This window comes from Macrotis lagotis, chromosome X (genome assembly GCF_037893015.1).
Source record: "Macrotis lagotis isolate mMagLag1 chromosome X, bilby.v1.9.chrom.fasta, whole genome shotgun sequence".
Classification (NCBI taxonomy): domain Eukaryota; kingdom Metazoa; phylum Chordata; class Mammalia; order Peramelemorphia; family Peramelidae; genus Macrotis; species Macrotis lagotis.
In genome coordinates, this window is record NC_133666.1 from 184,442,484 (window position 1) to 184,457,860 (window position 15,377).

The 15,377-nt window shown below is 37.3% G+C and overlaps 1 protein-coding gene across 1 annotated transcript in view; it reads right to left on the reverse strand.

Annotated features, from left to right (window-relative positions):
• Positions 1-12,283: 12,283 nt before the first annotated feature.
• Positions 12,284-15,377, reverse strand: part of TRIM72 (tripartite motif containing 72) — a 19,362-nt gene continuing 16,268 nt past the window's right edge. The window contains exon 7 of the mRNA XM_074207465.1: positions 12,284-12,891. Coding sequence (XP_074063566.1) covers positions 12,323-12,891 — 569 coding nt within the window. The 3' untranslated portion in view covers positions 12,284-12,322. The remainder of the gene's footprint in view (positions 12,892-15,377) is intronic.

Here is a 15,377-nt window from a genome sequence, read left to right on the forward strand (position 1 = left end):
TTCCATCATTTCTGCTAACCTCCATGTGAGCATTTGCCTTGTGTGAGTTCTCCATAACTGGTATACTGTCTATGGACCAGTGCCAGTATACCAGTGCCATACCAGGAAACTGGACTGTTTCCATTTGAATTGTCTTAGAGAGATTCTGAAGATCATCTGATAGGACAAAATACCAGACACTGAAGTCTTTTCTCAAATTAAACTGCCAAGAATTTAAATTCTATTGTAGTAAGCACAATTCTGATAAACTACTCACATTGTTGTTTTAATGTCAAACAATAACTTCAATATAAATTCCATAAAGCAGCATAGGAGAGAAACGTGAACCTGAGGGTTCATTATACTGGCTATAGGTTAAAAAAAAGGTGCTGATTGTTTAATAAAGTTTAGTTGATTAATTCTTCAGAGACAATAAGAAATAAGGAGGAAAGAATTGTGAGGTTTATGCACTGTTGGTTATCAAGGGTCACCTTTCCTTTCTTCAATAACACTCACAGAGTAAACAGAGGCTATAGGACTTATAAGGGACATGGTTAAACCTGAGCTTTAGAAAGAGCTCTTTGTCACTTGTATAGATGATGGATTGGAACGGAAATAGACAGGAGGCATAGGAGACTATTTGGGAGGTTATTTTAATATTCCAGACAGAAGTGATGAGTGACTTAACTAGGATAGTGGCAAAATGATGGATTAAGAGGTAGAAATGACATGAATTTTGTCTAGGATGAAATTACAAGATTTTAGCACCTCATTTGATATGTGAGTAAGAGAGTGAAAAGTTCAAGGATGATACTAAGATTGAGAACCTGGGTGACTACTAGCAATTAGTATTTAGTGATCATTTAATAAATTTGTCTTGATTGTTTCCTAAATAACAGGTCTTCTAACCACAACATTTACCTTCTCAAACAGTGTCAGCAGTTCTTTTTTTTGACTCCAAGATAAAATGTACATTCTTCCATTTGGCATTTTAAAACCTATTTGCCTGTCTTTCCAAATTGATTACATTTTCTCTCTCATTCAATTTATCTTCCAGACAGACTATTATTGTTCTCTGTATCTGAAATTTAATCTCTCATTTCTCTATCTTTATATAAACTGCTACTGATGCCTAGAATACTCTCCTGTTTCTCCTCTGCCTTTTGAAAAGTTTTTCATAGATCAAGTCAAGTTTGTTTCTCTTCGAGACACATTTCTAGATTTCCAAAATTATTAGTGGCCCCCCTCACTAATTATTGTGTCTCTGTTTTTATTTTATTTTATTATATAATACATACATATATATATATATATATATCCATTATTTACTTATTTGTAAAATGTTTCCTTGTAGAATATAAATTCCTTGAAATCAAGAACTATAATACTTATCTTTGCATCCTCAGGCTCCAAGCAGACTCCCTGGTACATAGTAGATACTAAATAAATGCAGGTTAATTGATTGAATGAATGCCTTTCCCTTCTCAATCATTTGTACAGCAGACTTCAAAGGACCTTGTTGATGTGTCTGTGGGGAGTGGGGGGGTAAGAACTGAGAACGTTGTAATGAATCAGAACAACTCAGACCTTTGCAATTTTTATTGGGAGGCTAACCCCTAAATAGTTTGAAGGGGAATACAGTTTGGCAGTCAAGAATTTATGAAAGTAAAAGAATACTTTGTAACTCTAAATAAGGTAAAGAATTTGGGATAAGGAATGGATTAAGCCAGCAGGATGGAAGAGTTCAAGTGTTTCAGAATTCAAGGTCTTCAAGCATTAATTAGGCACTTTTCCTAGACTGGTAACTGGATATGTGAAGATCATAACTCTTTTTTTTCCTTCTTTCCTTCCTTGCTACCTTCCTTTTTGCATTCTTTTATGCCTTCTTTCTCTCTTTCTCTGTCTCTCTCTCTTTCTCTTCCTTCCTTCCTTGCCTCCCTCCCTTCTTCCTCCTTCCTTCCTCCCTCCCTCCTTCTTTTTCCTCCCTCTATCCCTCCCTCCTCTCTCTCTCTTTCTCTCTCTCTCTTTCTTTCTTTCTTTCTCTCTCTCTCTCTCTCTCTCTCTCTCTCTCTCTCTCTTTTGGCACTTGGGGTTAATTGACTTGCCCAGGATCACACAGCTACTAAATATCTGAGACTAGATTTTTGTTTTTGTTTTTGTTTTTTAGATTTTTGCAAGGCAAATGGGGTTAAGTGGCTTGCCCAAGGCCACACAGCTAGGTAATTATTAAGTGTCTGAGACTGGATTTGAACCCAGGTACTCCAAGGCCAGTGCTTTATCCACTACTCCACCTAGCCGCCCCTGAGACTAGATTTTTAACTCAGGTCTTCCTGACTTTAGGGCTCTATCCACTGAAGAGAGTAATTTTCTTTTAAAAAATTTTGAACTGTAAGGAAAAAAAGCAGATGGCAGAGCCTACTCTTTGAATGGAGAAAATGTTGCAGTTCACCTAAGTCAGAAAGAGATGCTGGGGGAAGGAAGCCCAGCATAATAAAATGGTGACATGTCCAAGAGCTTTAGGCAACCTTATGACACCAAAGGTGTGAGTTGCTTTTGCAAGCATGTTCTCTAGCTATACACATTTGTAATGCATGTACCTCCTATACATGATCTCTATAATACCCACTTTTCCTATTAAAGATGTCTTTGTGTGTGTGTGTGTGTGTGTGTGTGTGTGTATGTGTTGTGTGTGTGTGTGTGTCCTGGGATCACAGGAGGAAACATTATATTTCTAGCTTTCTTATTACTCTATGCCTTTGCTTTGAATTGTGTCCACTGTCTAATAAAAAACAAATGCATTGTAGACTGACTGTAAGACCAGTTCAAATAAAAGTGCCCACATTAAAGAAACTTGAAAAAAAAACCAGCAAATGCATTGATGGAGGCTCATGAGCTACGGTTTTGAATGGAAGTATCCCAGCTTGAACCTGGGATAACTTTTCTGGGGGCCCATCTGTGAAGGGGAGGGCCCCAGGTACTACATTCACATCAGGTCATCCCCTCATTAGAGAAAAATCAAACACTTTTATCTATCTTTTCTTCGTTTGACGTTAACTGGAGGCTCTCTCTTTTAATGTCATCTATGGATTCACCCCATTATTCAATGCTTCCTCCTTAGAGGGTCTGGCTCTCTCCTCTGATAAAATTATCACAAATTATCACATCTACTTAGCTCTAAGCATTCAGTGACTTATCTTTTATCCCTTTGTGTGTGGTAAAAAATACTCTAAATAAAATCTTCAGAGAGGTTCTGAACAAAAAAAAGTTCTTGTTTATTTGCTTTCTTGAGAAAGGGCAGACTCAAAAATCTCACACCTAAAGTGACCACAAGTTAGAGAGCTGCGCCCAAAGTACAGTCAAGCAAGAATGTATAGAGTTCCCCCAACCCTCCTCCCCTTTATCCCATTGACTGGACTTTTGGGGGTACAATCTATTCACTGAAATTTACCCCAGCAACAGACACAAAGGAAAAATGAAAGGGTTTTATGATTTTTTTCCCACCAGCTGGTAGGTAATTTAGGACCTTCATAATTATCTCAAATAAAATGAAGTAATGTCTATGATCAGAATGTCCTTTCAGTTTGCAAAAAATAGTCTTATCATAAAACAGGTGGCTCTGAACCTCCTTTGGAATGCAAGGTTTTCTTTTTTTTCTTCTTATTTATTTATTTATTTAGAATTTTGCAATTTTTGCCCTAATCTTGCTTCCCTCCCCCCACCCCCCACCCCCACAGAAGACAGTCTGTTAGTCTTTACATTGTTTCCATGGTATACATTGATCTAAGTTGAATGTGATGAGAGAGAAATCATATCCTTAAGCCATGTTGCTGTTAGGGTGTACAATGTTCTTCTGGTTCTGCTCATCTCTCTCAGCATCAGTTCCTGCAAATCCTTCCAGACTTCCCTGAATTCCCATCCCTCCTGGTTTCTAATAGAACAATAGTGTTCCATCATGTACATATACCACAATTTGTTCATCCATTCCTTAACTGATGGACATTTACTCAATTTCCAATTTTTTGCCACAACAAACAGGGCTGCTATGAATATTTTCGAATGCAAGGTTTTCTTGACAAAAGTATTTTTTAACCCTGAGAGAACTTCACCAGGAACTTTCCCACACACCTTCACTTCTGTCTTACTCTTCAACTATTCAGCCCATCATAGGTCAAGACTCCCTGATAAACCCTCAGATCTTTCTAGTCTTTGTCTTTATCTTGAATCTCTTTAACTATATTTTCAAAAAAAGTTTCATTCTCCCTGATAACCTGGAGAATAGAGAGAAATTCTTCAAATCCTTTTATCTTCTTGCATGGGGAAAAACTCTACTTTAACTGTAAGGAAAAAGGCAAACACCATGAAGTCTAAAAATCTGCAAAATTCACCTCTATATTTGTTGGAAACCGTTCTTGTTTGTAACTCTATGACCAACTCTTAAGGCAAACTGCCCTTTTGTTTCTTTTGGGGCTCAATTGTTAAGTTCAGTCCATGGAAGAAAAATCTGGAGGTTTTAATTTCGCTAGCCAATGGTATGAGGTAGCAGTTGAAAAAAGTTAAATTCATCTTAGGCTGCATTGAGAAAAGTATAAAGTCCAGAAGAAGAGAGGTGATAATTCTGGAGGACTTTGCTCTAAGCAGATTATTCAAGTATAGTGTTCAATTTGAATGCTGCGTTTTATGGGCATTGAAAAACTGAAGAGTTTGTAAAAAGAATGAAAAGAAAAACAGAATGGAAAAAGACCTCAGGACTGATTCTTCCATTTAAAGATCACTTTTTTTAAAAAAATGGAAATAATTATAGCTTAGTGAAAAGAATTAGGAGTGAGGGACATGACAGCTATCTTCTAGAATCTCATAGGCTATCATATAGAAAGGGATTAGGGTTCTTTTTCTCCTTGATGTCATAGAATAGCATTAGATGTGAAAGGTGAAAGTTGCTCAGGAATTGATTTAGTATCAATTTAGGCCAAAACCTCCTCAGGATTAGAGGAAACATTCTACCACTTTGAGTAGAATGACCATCTAGGGAAGTAGTAAACTTCCTTCTTTTGGAGGCAACTGATTATACTGGATAGAGGTTAGGTTTAGAGTTAGAAAAACCTGAGTTTAGGACAGCTAAGTAGCAAAGTAGAGAGAGTACTAACCCTGGAATCAGAAGGACCTGAGTTCAAATTGGATCTTAGTCACTTAATAATTGCCTAGCTGTGTGACCTTAGGCAAGTCACTTAATCCCATTGCCTTAAGTAAATAAAATTTTTTTAAAAAACCTGAGTTCAAATTGAATCTTAGATACTCACTAGCTATGAGACCCTGAGTCAGTCATTTAACCTCTGCCTGTCTTAGTTGAAATGAGGATAATAGCATATCAGTATTGTTATGATATATTGCTAAATTCAATATAATTCATATTAATGCTATTATAAGTATAATCTATAGATTAATTATATTATTAAAATAATATAATATCATTATTAATATAAATTTTGAAAATAACACCTATGGAGAATGAAATAGCAAGCCACTCCAGTAATCTTTTCCAATAAAATCTCAAATGGAATTGAACATGACTGAAGACTGATCTCACAAGTTTGTTCTAAGGATCAAATAAGATGCTTATATAAAATACTTATCATATGTAAATGCCTATTCCCTTTTCCTGCTTCTAGAGAGCTTACAAACAGACATTGAGAAATCATTTGCTGGGGGTATTGTTAAAAGGATTCTTGATCAGGATAAAGTAAACTTTGAGAAGAGTTATAACCGTGAATTTTTCTTACTGCACAACCACCATAAATCTAGTCTAAAGCAGTCATTACTAAATCCATAGAGGAGAGGATAGAAAATAAAGACTTTGGGATCTTGTTGCAAGGCTGATGCTAGCAGGCTGCTTCCTAGTGGACTAGTACTTTCTAGTACTAGGGGAGCAAGGATTGATATGAAAAGTGTGTCATCAAGTGGTTTCCATTTAAATTAGTTCTTACTAACTAGATGCTAAATTTTCATTTCTATGTTTAGTTTAATTTAATTTTCACTTTGATTTCTTTACTACTGAAGTATTGCAAATGCAACCAATGACATTAACATTTGACACCTTCTAAATCTGAGGCCTTGGAACAGAGACACAGTTACCCAGTTAGAATTCTGCCTCTAAAATGCCTTTCAATTGATACTATGATTCTGAAATTGTGTCCCAATTAACTTGAACACTTTTTATTTGAAGTTTGCATAAGCCTGAAAATATGTATAATAAGGGTTGATTGTCTATACTAGGCAAGACTGGGTTATATAGAGTTGTATGATAAGGAACAATAAGAGTTAGAAAGTCATTCTGTGTGGAAGGACAATTGTAGATGGGTTACAGGGTGCCTGGATTCTATAACTTGGATCAGATCATTGGAGACATATTGATTAATTGATTGTTTGAAGAAATAAGATCGTCTCTCAGGAGTCAACTGAATAATAAATAAATATATAAATATATATAAATTCTGTAGTCTATTAGCCTTTCACTTCATTTTCACAATATCCCAATGAAGAAATAGTGATTCTTGATTATTACATAAATAGATGGGTCAACTAAGTGGGAGAGACTTGGATCACAAAGGGAACAAATAGATTAAAACTAAAATCCACAATTTTTATTTTCAAACTTGGTTCTTGATTCATATCTGGTCACTGGATTCAGATGGCTCTGGAGGAAAAATTGAAACTGGTGACTTAGCACAGCAACCCCTCATTCAAATCCAATTCACTTGGATGTCATGGCATCACCTCTGTGATATGTTATGGTCTTCTTTGAGAATGAAGAACAGGCAACAATAACACCTTACAAGATACCACCCCCTCATACTAACCCCTGTCATAAAACTGTGGGTTCTTGCCCTAGCCTTAAAAGACTAGGTCTTTATATATATAAAATCATCTTAAATATATTTCCACATTAATCATGTTGTGAAAGAAGAATCAGAACAAAAGGGGAAAACCAAGAAGAAGGAAAAATAAGCAAAACCCCACAGAAAGTGAAAATAGTATGCTTTGATCTGCATTCAGATTCTATAGATCTTTCTCTGGATGAGGATGAGATTTTCCATCACGAGTCTTGTTTTTTAATTTAAATATTTTATTTGTTTTTTTTCCAACTATATGCAATAGTAGTTTTTACCAAGGTTTTGAATTTTACAATTTTTCTTCCTCCCTTCCTTCCCTCTCCCCTCCCCCTGACAAAAAGAAATATTATATAGACTCTGTATTTACAACCATGATAAACAGAGATCAATAGTAAACATATGAGAGAAAAAAACTTTAGAGAGGAAAAAAATGATAATTAAAGAAAATAAGCTTTGGTCTTCATTTATTTTGGGGGGGGGGGTATTTTTTATTTTTTTGCTCTTCATTTAAATTCCACAGTACCTTCTCTGGATATGGATGGTATTTTCTATTACAAGTATTTTAAAATTGTCTTTGATTCTTGTACTGCTGAAATCAATAAGCCTATCTTGGTTGATCATGACCCCATGTTGTTGATAATGTGTACAATGTTCTTTTAGTTCTGCTCATTTCACTCAACTTCAATTCATGCAAGTCTGTCCAGACTTTTCTGAAATTCTGTTCCTCACAATTTCTTATGGAACAAAAGTATTTCATTTCTTACATATACTACAATTTGTTCAACCATTCCCCAGTTGATGGTCATCCCCTCAATTTCCAAATTTTTGCCACCATAAAAAAGAGCTATTATGAATATTCACCATCTTGAGTCTTTTGGAATTGTCTTGGATCATTGCACTGCTGAGAAGAGCTAAGTCTATCATAGCCGATCTTCTCACATGACATTCTTATTGTGTACAATATTTTCCTGGTTCTGCTCATTTTATTCAGCCAGTTCATATAAGTCTTTCAAGGCTTTTCTGAAATTCACCTGCTCATCATTTCCTATAAAACAATAGTATTCCATTACATTTATACACCACAACTTGTTCAGCCATTCCCCAATTGATGAGCATTCCCTCAATTTCCAATTATTTGCCACTACAAAAAAAAGCTGCTATAAATATTTTAGCCTTTGGAGCATAGTTCCAAATTGTTCTCCAGAATTGTTGGGTCAGTTCACAACTCTACCAACAATGCATTAATGTTTCAGCTTTCCCACATCCCCTCCAGCATTGATCATTTTGCTTTTCTGTATGTAAAGTTTTACCTCAGAGTTGTTTTTATATGTATTTCTCTAATCAATAGTGATTCACATTTTTTTTCATGTAACTATAGATAGTTTTAATGTCTTCATCCGAAAACTGCCTGTTCATATCCTTTGACCATAACAATTGGGAAATGACTTTTATCATTATAGATTTGATTCACTTCTCTATATATTTGAGAAATTAGATATTTATCAGAAATACTGGCAGTAAAAAATTGTTTAGCAACTTTCTGCATTCCTTCTAATCTTGGTTGTATTGGTTTCATTTAATGAAAACAATTTAATTAATCAGTTTAATTTAATGTAATCAAAATTATTTATTGTGAAATTTATAATGCTCTCTATCTCTTGTTCGGTCATAAATTCTTCTTTTCTCCATAGATTTGACAGGCAAAATATTTCTTGCTCTATCACTTTGCTTATGGTATCATCCTTCATGTCTAAATCATGTATACATTTTTGTCATTATCTTGGTATAGAATGTGAGATGTTGATCTTTGTATAGTTTCTGTTATACTTTTTTCCAGATTTCCCAACAGTTTTTGTGAAATAGTGTGCTCTTATTCCAAAAGCTGGTGTCTTGGGGTTTATCAATTGTAGATTACTATAGTCATTTACTACTGTTTCTTTTGTCCCTATTTCATGATCTATCACTCTATTTCTTAGCGGGTACCAAGTAGTTTTAATAATTGTTACTTTAAAATGTTTGATCTGGTACTACTAGGCTACCTTTCTTTGCCCCCCCCATTAATTCCCTTTATATTCTTGACCTTTTGTTCTTCCAGATGAATTTACTATTCTTTTCTAGTTCTATAAAGTCATTTTTGGTAGGTTGATTGGTATAGTATTGAGTAAATAAATTGATTTAGATAGAACTCAGTTTTATTATATTATCTCTGCCTACCTATGAACAATTGATATTTTTGCAGTTGTTTAGATATGTTTGTAAAAAGAGTTTTATAATTGTGTTCATTATAGTTCCTGGGTTTGTCTGGGCATGTAGACTCCCAAGTATTTTATATTGTCTACAGTTATTTTAAATAGCTATCTCTTATTGGGTTTTGTTGGAAATATATACAAATGATGATGATGATGATTTATGGGAGTGGGTTATTTTATATCCTGAAACTTTGTTGAAGTTGCTCATTCTTTCAAGTAGTATTTTAGTGGATTTTCTAACTATGCCATCATATTATCTGCAAAGAATGATAGTTTTATTTTCTTATTGCCTATTCTGATTCCTTCAATTTCTTTCTCTTCTCTTATTGCTAAAGTTAACATTTCTAGTACAATACTGAATAATAGTGGTTGATAATGGGCATCCTTGTTTCATCCCTGATCTTATTGAGAATGCTTCCAGCTTATCCTCATCATATATAATGCTTAAAATGATGCTTATCATTTCAAGAAAAATTTTAAGGAAATTTTGAGAAAATTTTAATGAAAATTTCATTTATTTCTATGCTTTTTAATTTTTTAAGCATTTTTTATTTTTTATTTATTTAAGGCTATGGGGTTAAGTGATTTGCCCAAAGTCACACAGCTAAGCAATTATCAAGTGTCTAAGGCCACATTTGAACACAGGTTCTCCCAACTCCAGGGCCACCTAGCTGCCCACTTTCTAGTGTTTTTAAGAGGAATAGATGCTTATTTTGTCAAAAGTTTTTTTCAGCATCTATTGAGATAATGATTTCTGTTAGTGTTGTTATTGATGTGGACAAATATGTTGATAGTTTTCCCAAATATTGAACCAGTTCTGCATTCATGGTATAAATTCCACCTGGTCATAGTGTATTTTTCTGGTGATGAATTACTGTGATCTCTTTGCCAATATTTTATATATATTTTTGCATTGATATATATTAGGGAACGTTTATAATATTCTCTTATTTTTGGCTTTTCCTGGCTTAACACCATATTTTGTGTCATAAAAGGAATTTTGTAGGGCTCCTTCTTCACATATTTTTCCAAATAGTTTATACAGTATTGGAATTAATTATTCTTTAAATGTTTGATAGAATTCACTTGAATTAATTCATCAGACTCTGGAGATTTTGTCTTAGGGAGACATTTCATTGATTGCTTCTTTAATGTCTTTTCCAGAAATGGTGTTATTTAAGTATTTTATTTTCTCTTCTTTTAATCTGGTCAATTTATATCTTTGTATCTTCACTTAAGATTGTTAGACTTATTGGAATACAATTGGGTAAAATAGCTCTTAATTATTGCTTTAATTTTCTCCTCATTTGGTGGTGAATTCACTTTTTTTTTGTCTTTGAAACTGGTAATTTGTTTTTTCTTCTTTAAAATCAAATTCACCAAAGGTTTAACTCTTTAATTGGTTTTCCCATAAGACAAGGTCTTAGTTTTGTTTATTAGTTCAATAGTTTTCTTATTTTCAATTTTATTAACCCTTCCTTTGATTTTCAGAATTTCTAATTTGGTATTGAATTTTTCTAGTTTTTTAAGTTGCAAACCCAAATCATTGATCTACTCTCCATTTCAGTCTAGTTTTTTTTTTAGGCTTTTGCAAGGCAAATGGGGTTAAGTGGCTTGCCCAAGGACACACAGCTAGGTCATTATTAAGTGTCTGAGACCGGATTTGAACCCAGGTACTCTTGACTTCAGGGCCCGTGTTTTATCCACTGCCACCTAGCCGCCCCTCAGTCTAGTTTTCTCAAGGCAAATAACTAGTCATGCTTCAAAAGTTGTTTTTTTTAATTTATGTAAGAAATTTAAATGAACTTCATGTTGTCTATTTTTTAAAAATTTAGATGTAGTAAAAAATACTGTATTTGCAAAGGTATTGTTCTTCCTGTGAACCTGGTTTGAAAACAACAAATCATCTGTTGTTCTTCAATCTCATTTTCCCATTTGACTATTAGTAAGTCTTGTCAGTTTCTCTTTCACAGTGTTTTTCATCTTTTCATTCCTTCAAGATCTCCTCATCTCTTGCAACAGTCTCCTAATTGGTTTCCCATAGTGTTTCACTCCTTTCTAATTCTTCCATCATACAGCTACCAAATTAATTTTTGTAAACTGATGAAGTCACTCCTCGGTTCAAGAAACTCTAGTAGTTCCCTATTGCCTTTGACATAAAATACCAAATCCTCTGTTTAGTGTGCAGAGTCTTTCCAAATCTAGTTCCAGTTAATCTTTTCAGATTTACTATGGATTACTCCCTTTCATGCATCTTTTGTTCCAGGTCAGCTAATGTACTTGCTGTTTCCCTCACAGGATACTTCATTTCCCACTTCTACGCCTGGTATCTGAGATACTTTCTTCCTCTCCATCTTTTGAAACCCTAGTTCTTTCTACACTCAGCTCTGGTCTTCAGCTATTGAAGGACTATTTTTATTCCCCTTCCTGAACCCCAGTAAATAGTGACCTATTCTCCCAAAAATATTTTAGATGAACTTTGCATGTATTTGTCCTTGTACATGTAGCTCCACCTCCCATGAGATTAAAAACTCCTTGAGGGCAGGGACTATTTCATTTATGTCTTTGTATCCCCAGGTACCTAGCACTGTGCCAGACCTATATTGGGTTCTATTATTGTTGTCATTTATGTCTTTGTATCCCCAGGTACCTAGCACTGTGCCAGACCTGTATTGGGTTCTATTATTGTTGAATGAATGAATGAAATGGAGGTCATGGAAGTCGCTTAAACTCAGAGACCAGGTGTTAGAAAAGTTATCAGTGTCAATATCAAAGTAAAGAAGGATGACGGTAGGGTGATGCCTCAGATTATGGAGGGGGGTCTGACCCTGAGAAGATAAGGGACAGCATCTGAGCTTTAGCCACTGGATTTGTTTTCAGTTCCCCAGCCTTTGAAGCTACGGGAAGGAGAGGAAAACCAGCAGGCAGGACTGAGGAGTGAATATGAGCAGATGAGAGAGAAGTAGGAAGAGGCCCTTTGTTTCCTCCCATCCGGATGAGCTCCCTTCAACTCAGTCCTAGGCAAAGCCATCCCTCTGTCAAATTCACTTCCCCTTCCCCTTCCAGAAATTCAGACACGGGACGAGTCACAAACTTGGGTCTCTTTTATTGGTCTAGACTTCCCGACCCGAGAGCAGCTCACTGCTGCTGGATCCTGCCGGGCACAGGGACGTGCGCTTGCTGGCTGACGGCCCGTTGCTCCGGCCCTCACTCCTGCTCGTCCGGCCCGAGCAGCAGCAGGGGCTGTACGTTCTTGCCCTTGTCGTGCCAGCAGACGTCGAAGAAGGGGTAGACGGGGCCCGGGAGGCGCTCGTGAAAGGAGTAGAGAGGGGCCAGGTTGTCGGGATCGCTGCAGTCGTAGAAGCTGAAGACGCCGTCGCGGAAGCTGAGATAGAGGCCGATCCTCGAGGGGCGCCCGTCCACCTTGAGCACCTTGGGGTCCTTGCTCTCCACGTGGGCCTCGTACACCTTCCCTTCTCGCACCCCCAGCATCCAGAAGCCCTGCGAGGGGATGGGGTGCAGCTTCCCCCGACGGCTGGCGTCGGCGGAGATCAGCCCCAGGCCCCAGCGGGGCTTGTCGCCCACCTCCACCTCCCAGTAATGCTCGCCCTCCGACAGCCGCTGCTTGGCCACCAGCGCCACCGCCTTGTCGAACTGCTGCGGGTCGTCTCCCGCCGGCGGCGCCTTCTGCTCCGCGCACTCCACGCGCAGTCCCGACGGGGACACCAGCAGGCTGGGGTGGGCAGTGGCTGGATCAAAGGTGAGACCTCCCGGGGCTGCAAGGGCAGGGGAAGAGGGTCGAGTGAGAAGGAGAAACTTCTGAGCGCCGCCTCCCCGGTCTGGCCTCTCGGCATGCCTGCCCAAGCTACCCCTTTCTTCTTGCTGTCCAATTTATCAAATGAGAGTTTGGTTTAGGAGGATTCTTTCCCGATCCATAACTCGCGTTCTAGAATGGACCTTAGAGATCATGGGGCCCGTCCACTTCGCCACTTTACACGTCGCAATGCCCTCCTTTACTCCAGTCCACTTTGTCCCAAGAGAAAAAAAAGCAGCTAGGGTGAAATCATCAGAGTATTCTGATCTAAGAACCTCCGGGGGCAGGGACTGCCCCAGAGAAAGGCACTTCCTTCCCCTCCTCCAATAAAGGTTTGTTGATTGATTGAAGAACAACTGGGTTTTAATTTTGCCTCAGAAATTTGCTGTGTAACCTAGAGCAAATCGCAAAGCCTTCGTTTCCCTAACCTGTAAATTGGGGATAATAATAGGACTTACTTCACAGGTTTGTTGTGAGGATGAAAGGAAATAAAGATAGGGACCAAACCTATGATTTCATTGATAGAGAAGTACTCTGAGATGAGGAAAGTCCTCTACCAATGCAGATTACTACTTTATCTTCAACGAAATCTTAGAAAGTTGCTTAGATCACGGAGAGATAAAGTGACCTGTCTAAAGTCATTTAGAGTTATTCAGTCAGTATATTTCAGAGGCAGAACTAAAACAAAGACTTTCCTGGCTTTCAGGTCTATTCTCTATCCCTATCCTGTGAAAAATACATCTGCCCCAGGCCTCAGACACTTAGTAATTACCTAGCTATGTGGCCTTAGGCAAACCACTTAACCCCCATTGCCTTGCAAAAAACCTTGCAAAGGAAAGGAAAGGAAAGGAAAGGAAAGGAAAGGAAAGGAAAGGAAAGGAAAGGAAAGGAAAGGAAAGGAAAGGAAAGGAAAGGAAAGGAAAGGAAAGGAAAGGAAAGGAAAGGAAAGGAAAGGAAAGGAAAGGAAAGGAAAGGAAAGGAAAGGAAAGGAAAGGAAAGGAAAGGAAAGGAAAGGAAAGGAAAAAGAAAAGAAAAGGAAAGAAAAGAAAAGAAAAGAAAAGAAAAGAAAAGAAAAATGACATCTCCCCTAGCCTGGAGTTTTTATTAGTTTTATTTTGTTTTTTGCAAGGTAATGGAATTAAGTGACTTGCCAAAGGTCACATAGCTAGGTAATTATTAAGTGCCTGAGGTCTGATTTGAACTCAGGTCCTCCCGACTCCAGGGCCCTACCGAGCTGCCCCTAGCCTGGAGTATTAAAAGTTACCCTATTGGTGGAGAGAATGATAGCTTGTCACTGGAGAGACCTCCTTCATTTTGTGCTTCAAGAAATAACACTTGGGAGCAGCTAAGTGGCTCAATGGATAGAGCATTGGCCCTGGAATCAGGAGGACCTGACTTCAAATTCAACCTCAGACACTTAACAAACACCTAACTCTGTGACCTTGGGCAAGTCACTCTAAATGCCATTCATGTTTTTACACTCTTTAAAGAGAGGCAGGAAGGGGAAGGGAGATAGAAAGAATAGACTCTGGAAATCAGAGGCAGGTTAAGGAGCCAGTTTTCCCTATACACCTGCCTTCCAAAGTCTATTCTCTCTCTCTCTCCCTAGAGTCTCTCCCAAAAAATTCTGAAACCCCTGGTGTTTCACTCCAAACAGAAAGGAACAGGGTCTCTCCAAGGACAAGTCATTAATCTCTTTATCAATGAGATTGCTATTGTTTTTTTAGTCCTGTGACCCCCTGGGGTATTCTTGACAAAGATACCAGAATGGTTTGTCATTTCTTTCTCCAGCTCATTTTACATATAAGGAAACAAGTGTTAAGTGACTTGTCAGGGTTACATAACTACTAATAAGTGTCCTGAAGCCAGATTTGAACACAGGTAGATGACTCCTAACTATAGGCCTGGCATTCTATTCACTGTACCACCTAGCTGCCTTATACAAATAGATCAAGTCTTGGAACTTGGGTTACACAAAATTCTTTGAAAAACTTAAAGTATTATATACATGTCAGCAATTATTTTTTATTATTATTATTATTATCATTATTATCTAACTGCTTTAATTACTGGAAAATTCTTCTTGTCTTGAAATCTAGGAGGAATATTTGAGTTGGACTTTAGAGGGATTTTCCCTCCATGAATAAAAAAAAAGTGAAAATAGCATGGGCTTATTCTAGGTAAAGAACTTTGGTATTTGGGGAATAATAATCATTGTCAACATCATCGTCATCATCACTAGCATTTATATAACACTTTAAGGTTTGTAACATGCTTTCATCTCTTGTCTTATGTGAACCTCATAACAACCCTGGAATGGAGCACTATTTATTATCCCCATTTTATAGATGAGGAAACCGAGGCAGACAGGAGTTAAATGTTGAAGTCCAGGAAGATTTAAGTCAGGTCTTCCTAACACCAGGTCCAAACTTGTATCCATCCTACAGC